The following is a 6,782-nucleotide window of genomic DNA, read 5'->3' on the forward strand; positions in this document are numbered from 1 at the left end:
CAATCACCTGAAATCCTCCCCTGCAGTTAGCGGAGTGGTTGTGTTTTGCAGGTTTGACTGCAAAGTATGTTTGTTTATTGCATCATTCACAAGGCTGTGAATTGGTTGCGTGGGAGGATTGGAGTGCAGTAGGGTTTAGCCGGGGGGTGGAGCAGTCCCTCAAGACTTTGCAGGCCCCCAGAGGGAGACAGTGTTGAGGGGTGGCAGAACAGAGTATTGATTACTATAGCAACAAACGACTGATAGTGAATGCACAGACTAGATATAAAATACGGGATTCTGCTAAATTAGTTGGCAGGATGACTCACTCCTCTTCCCGAACCACAAAAAAGCAGAAATGAAATATTGTGCATTAAGAAACAAATATATTAAAATGTTACTGAACACTTATGTAACTCATCATTTACATGTGCTGTAAAGTCTCTGGGCTGGACACTGTACTCTGCAATATGTTTTCGTACCTAACTGATATTACCTTTCTATTTATTATTCATGCACCTTGGCTCATTAATCAACTATGCTTTGAAACTGAAACGACAACACTGCGCAAAGGATTACTGTATAAAAAGAAAAAAAAAAAAGAGAGAAAAAAACAGAATGCTTTAATTTAATTAAGATGGAATTTTAATGCAACAACAAAGAATACAGAACTAATAAACTCTATAACATTACTGTTTTAAACACAAAGATCTGTTGATCTCATTTATAATATTCTAGTATTGGGTGCTTCATATTTACTGTTTGTAGTGCATTTTTATGATAATAAGGCCACTCCAGATTTTTCAACCACTTTCTATAATGACATGCCAATCTTAGCTCTGTGCATTTGATGATGCAAATGCGATTACACGTGAACGTTTTTGAACAACCTGAAAATGTTTCACAGTGTTAATCTAACTTGACTAGACTTTACAAGACCAGAAAATTGTTAAACAACAAAAAACATAACAAAAGCATTAACAGGTTATAGTCAGATTTGACGAATGTATATAGCACTGGTGTTATAGCTGTTGCTGAAAAGGAGGCACTTCACAGTTCAATTTACAGTCCTTGGGGATCTTTTTTGATTGTACAACTTTTTATATATTTTACTATAATCAATATGTCATAATTAGATTTTAATAACAGTAACTTTGGAATCATAAGGACACCCAAACAAAACTACACAAATCATACAGTGCTGTAAATAAGAGTCTTACATGACTCAATCATTTAACATTGTGTTCAGTAAGATAGACAGAAAGTGCTTTATTCCTAAACCTCACAGGTGAAGCTGAATTAGAGGTCTTTAAGAATTTCCATTCCCTGGGGGGTTTCTTTCCAGTGAGGTGGCCAGGAAGCCTGGACACTGGAGCGCTCCTTCACTAGATTATGGTACTCTTCTAACTTGGGGAACTTCTCCTGGGACAACCTGAATAAAAGAGACATTACACAACTAAAACATATGTAGGTAACAACAGCTTAGGCAAGAACACTAAATGTTACACAGATTACTACTAGCCATCCAACCATGGATTGTGAAGTAGCTGTCCCCTCCCCTTCATTTCAGTACTCTGTCTGGTTCTCTACTTTGCTTTGAAATTTCCCTCACATTGTCATAGTTCCTAAAAGCGCAGTCTTCTGGAGGTCACTGATTGCAACATCTTTCACCCCCAGCGTGTTCCTGAGCATGTTCTTGGGGATTGTTCCAAGTGCACGAATAATCTCTGGGGCTGTCTTTGTTCTGGTTTCCCATAAACGTTCAACTTCATGGCTGAGTTCTAGATGTTTACTCCCTTCTCCTCCTGTTTCTTATTGAGGTTTATTTTTCTTTTCTTTTCTACATCGATGTTTGGTCTGTGACAATTCCCATATTATTAAAATGTAGGCTAATTTAGTCTATATTTCTTTTTATTGTGAACTCCTACTAGACATAAGTCCATCAAAAATATCCTGTTCGGCAATAGTTCGAAACTTACCACAGCTAGTGCATTAAAAAAGTGGTCCACACCTACTTAGTTGGTTTTGGTTACATTTCTGAATATATTTCAAAAGTGTTACAACTATTTTTTTTTATTTATTTTTTTTACCCATGTCCTAATCTATAGATTGTCTTCCATTGTAACATTTTCAATGTGTAACATCTGCTGGTGAACAGATGTACTTCAGTTAATTCTTGAAATTTCAGTTTCTAGCCACAGTGTTAGTTAAATAACTGGCAAGTCACACTAACTTCAACTGTGTTGCAAATTCTGCCAGAAGATTTTGCGTCACTATGGTTGGAACATGCAGATCCCACTATTATTATATAACAAGTAAGCTGGAGTCATCCAGTACAAATATTGGACAGGCACTCTTTTATATTAGTTGCCATGACAACAACTAAAGCCCTGGGAACCAAAGAAGAACCTTTCTACTATATATTTAAGGCTTCTATTTTTCAGTTTTTATCAATGACATTTTTTTTTGGTGCTTATTTTTTTAGCTATTTTCAAGTTTTATGTTTTTTTGTTTTTCTCCCCAGGGCTTTCGCATTTTATATACTGCATGCAATTTTTCGATTACTTTCTAAAATGCGTAAGCATTTTTTTTCTGTCAAAATATGTACAGTAGTAACTCGACAGTACTTGCACACTTAAGTTGTATCTTCTTTCCTTTGATGTCTTCTACAATTATGGTCAAAGACACATTCTTCTGTGGTTTTTGTGTGTAGGCATTTATTTTTTTTACATTTGGCAACAAATTGCAATTCTGTTTTAAATCCCCTGTATCGTAACTGCAATACAGCTTTAAATCCTGCAAACAAGCATCCATTCCTAATTGTTTTAAATCTCGCAAGTGGAGTCTCCAATAGAAATACAGGAATGTCCGTCACAGAGTTGGGGTAGGTTTAAAGTATTCACAACGAATCAATGATAGATACAAGTCAGGAAGGAGGGACAATGCCCAGATGCACTGGGAAACTGTTTTTTGTAGTAGGTTTTATTTTTTTTAGGGGAAAGGGGTGGTCAACATTAATTGATTAACCATTTCCACTGTTTATTGGGTTATGCCGATTTCATTTTTTATCTGGTGTTTTTATCAGTTAAAACTGAAAATCAGAAGCCCTATGTACATTAGTGCATCAGGAACTATAATTGACAAAATGTTAAAACGGACAACATTTTTTGCTTTGTGTAACATGCTTTGCCTATTATGAACCTACCCAAAGCGGAATGCATAAGCAATCTGTGGAAAAACCATGACATCAGCCATTGTAAAGTATTTTCCTGCCGCATACGACCCAGCATCCATCTGTGAAACAAAAATATTTGTCATTTTAAGGTACTTTATTATATAGTCTTCTGCTCCCACTAATATAATATGGAGATACAGTGCTGTCAAATCATGTAAACAATATGCAATATTCAGAGATAAATAATACAAAGGTTTTTTTACACATTAACCTTTTCAAATGAAGCTTACTCCTGATCAATACTATAAACTAAAATCAACAACTTCTAAATAAGCTAAAAACAATGCTGTGTGTTTTATGTAGCATGTACAAGATTTGGAACAGTTCATTTTGAATCCCAGTTTTCGTATGTGTTTGTCGTGTTGCCATGGCACTTCTAGTCGTTACCTTCTGAAAGTAGCCCTCCCAGAGCTGCAGCTCGGCACTCAGAGCCTCCTTGTTCCTCTTCACAGCAGAGTCGTGACGCTCACCCTCAGGAACCTTCCAGGTATAATAAATGACATCAGCTGAAAAACAGAGCAACAGGCTGAGCAAGATTCCATCGGCATTGACGAACCAAGAGCACGGGCACTCGGCACTGCATTCACATGAGCAACAGAGGATTATTTTACAAAGCGACAAAAGGTTTTTTCTTTGTGGGCAATGAAATGTAGTCCCCATGAATTCACTCTGCATCAACATCTTTTGCACTTCTATTCATTTCACTCTCTTGGGTGTACACACAAAGGAGTTCAAACAAAAAAATACCATCTCCACCCATATCCTATTAATTTAGGCAGCTGTCACACCACTTATTCAAACGACACTTGGCATGTTTAAAGAGGATATGCTACTAGGAGTATTTGATAGATTCACTACTTAGGATTGGCATTTTTTCTGTACCACTTGTTAGTGTAATTTAATAACAAAAAACAGTTGTTATTTAAATATTTTATAAACACCAATCAAACCGCAGTACATTGCAATAGACAATGTTGGGAGGCAAGTCTTAGCCCTGTGTAGTACTGGCCACAATTGAATTTGATCAAAATGAATAGGACATACCCAAACTGTTTATTTTACAGATCAATATAATGCAGTGGTGTTTTTTTGTATTGGTTTAACACTTTGCAACCATCTTTATTGTTCCTGACTAATGGTATGCAAACAAGAGTTCGGAAAGCCTTAAACTGATAACTGGCATGGAGGGTCTTTCTCTTTCCAAAAAGCATTCTGCATACAAGATGTTTTAAATCACAGAAAAATCACTGGACGCACCTTCAATAAGTGTCAACACGTTGCAATATCTACCCTGTATTCATTAAAGGGATTGTCTTACCCATTTTTTGTTGGAGAGTAAGGGTCTCAAACATTCTCTGGTAAACAAGCGCTTGCTCTGCTGGGGAATCAGGGATCAGCTGGGTGCCTTGAGACTTGAACTGATTCTGCAAAGAGATAACAACAGGTTCACTGGAGTAGCAACAGCCACCAAAGGGATGCACGTCACCTGTTTTTGTTTTTCCATTTTGTTTTACTTAAGAACCCAAAGGAAGTCTCTTTACCCATCAACAAAGCAGGGGCAGATGCAGTACAGTTCTAATTAGCACAGTATTGCTTTTCCTTACAGTACTGTATAACTTTGAGGGACTGGTACTACAGACAAGAGGAGCACAGTAGTGTAGCCCCAATGTTCATTCAACCCAAAGTCTCTCCTCAGATACACTACAGTATCAATAGTAAAAGCCCCTTGAAATGTTTCTGTGATCATGGACAAAGTTCACAGGTATGGTCAATAAAATCAAGGGGTGTTCACACAGACCACAGTTCAAATTGGTTGAAAACATGGAGGATAAATTAGCATAATGCAGGGGATCAGCTGGTTGTCACAAGACCACATTCACTATACCACTCACAAAATAATTTGTTCACAAAAAAGGAACTATATATTTTATCTATAAAAAAAAAAATGTTTCACAACATATTTGGAGTATTCACCTTACATAACAGTGTGAGAAATTCATTATTGTTATCAACAATTATTCTGCAATATTTGTTGCTGCAATATCGCACACTATTTTACAACAAGTATTGGGGCAGTGTTAGGACACGGGGTGTCCCTATACTTGTGGAAATATTGTACTGTACTAAGATGCAAACCTGCATAAACTCACCTCCAAATATAAACAGGCGCCAAAGGATTCATTAATTATATTATCGCCATGCTTGAATGAGGGAAGCTACAAGACACAACAAACACTATATTACAAACGATATAATTTACAACAATGTAAATAGAAATAAATGTAAGCTATGTAAATTCTACAATACATTAACTCAGTCAATATAGGTGTCTACCTTAGTTATACTAGTTTAATTTTGGACAGAATTATACAGCCGCCTGTCCCAATTACTAAAATATAGCTGTACCTATATAATGAACAGTTGGCTTTTGATGGAATGGTCATTTTGCTATATTTAGTGGGATTATACATTTGTATGAAATAAAATTAGTTATTAACAACTGTGTTTTCTGCCCTCCCTCCCCTTGGAGAAAACAACTGACTGCAGAGTGCACTGAACTGTAATGATTGTAATAGCTGCGTCATTCAAATCCATACTAGTGAAGGCGGCACTGTTTATAATGTTGCAAATCCCACTGTTTTACACTGTTGCAACAGTTTTACCCGAACATGCACGGTAGCAGCATGGTTTAAATGCTATATGCTTCATTAATGACAAAGTAACTGTTTAACTTGGTGATTATTATCACAGCCTCTGTGTCAACAAGTCCAAGTGCTTACATTCGGACACGAGAGTGTGTTGGCACAGAGGTTGTGTTGTTGGTGACACAGATGCTGTATCGGTATCTAAGTATGCAATCACCTGTGCCTAGTGACACAGAGGCTGTCAGTATATACCTGTATAAACATGCTGCTGCAATATGTGTTCCGGTAAAACTGTTGTATCAGTGTAAAACAACGTGATATGCAACACTGAACAATGACTTCGCAGTTTTAAGGCTATGAAATGCGCTGGTATTCCATTCATTACTATACTGATGAACGCACTCTCCAGTCAGGTGATCTCTTCGGGATTTTGATTCCCCTATTGACTGCTACGTTCTAACTTTCAGCAACATTTATACACTTACAAAAATAGCTTCCAGTTCTACTCGTCCTACTTAGCTTTTCTTTTTTCTTTTTTTTTTTTTTTTTTAACTAACGATATTTTAACAATTCAATAAAATTAATATTCGACATAACACAACACAAATGTTTATGTTACTAACAACACTACACACGCACCTGTCCTCTGGGATTTATCGCCATAACTGGCTCCGACTTGTGCTCATTTTTCTCAAAAGATAGCAGTTTATGCTGGTAGCCCTGCAAGTTCTTCTCTTCCAGAGCAATCATGACTCTCCAGCAAGGAGGGGAGCCGGAACCCCAGTACAGAATCATGCTGCTGGCCATAGCTACGAGTGAGATTTGCAACAAAAGCACAGCACAAAACAAAGCAAGCGTATCAAAGTGCGAGTTAAGAGGTAAACAGAACCACAGCTCTCGAAGAATCTTCACCTTTCTGATTT

General features: G+C 37.1%; 1 protein-coding gene across 1 annotated transcript; it reads right to left on the reverse strand.

The window, feature by feature from the left end:
* Positions 1–606: 606 nt before the first annotated feature.
* LOC121314770 (glutathione S-transferase A-like) lies at positions 607–6,782 on the reverse strand. Its single transcript, XM_041248427.1, has 6 exons — positions 6,499–6,782; positions 5,365–5,430; positions 4,533–4,638; positions 3,602–3,720; positions 3,185–3,273; positions 607–1,411 (listed from the first exon to the last, which is right to left on the reverse strand). The coding sequence occupies exons 1-6, from the start codon at positions 6,664–6,666 to the stop codon at positions 1,279–1,281; spliced, it is 681 nt and encodes a 226-aa protein (XP_041104361.1). The 5' UTR covers positions 6,667–6,782; the 3' UTR covers positions 607–1,278.

Source organism: Polyodon spathula, chromosome 4, assembly GCF_017654505.1.
Source record: "Polyodon spathula isolate WHYD16114869_AA chromosome 4, ASM1765450v1, whole genome shotgun sequence".
Classification (NCBI taxonomy): Eukaryota; Metazoa; Chordata; class Actinopteri; order Acipenseriformes; family Polyodontidae; genus Polyodon; species Polyodon spathula.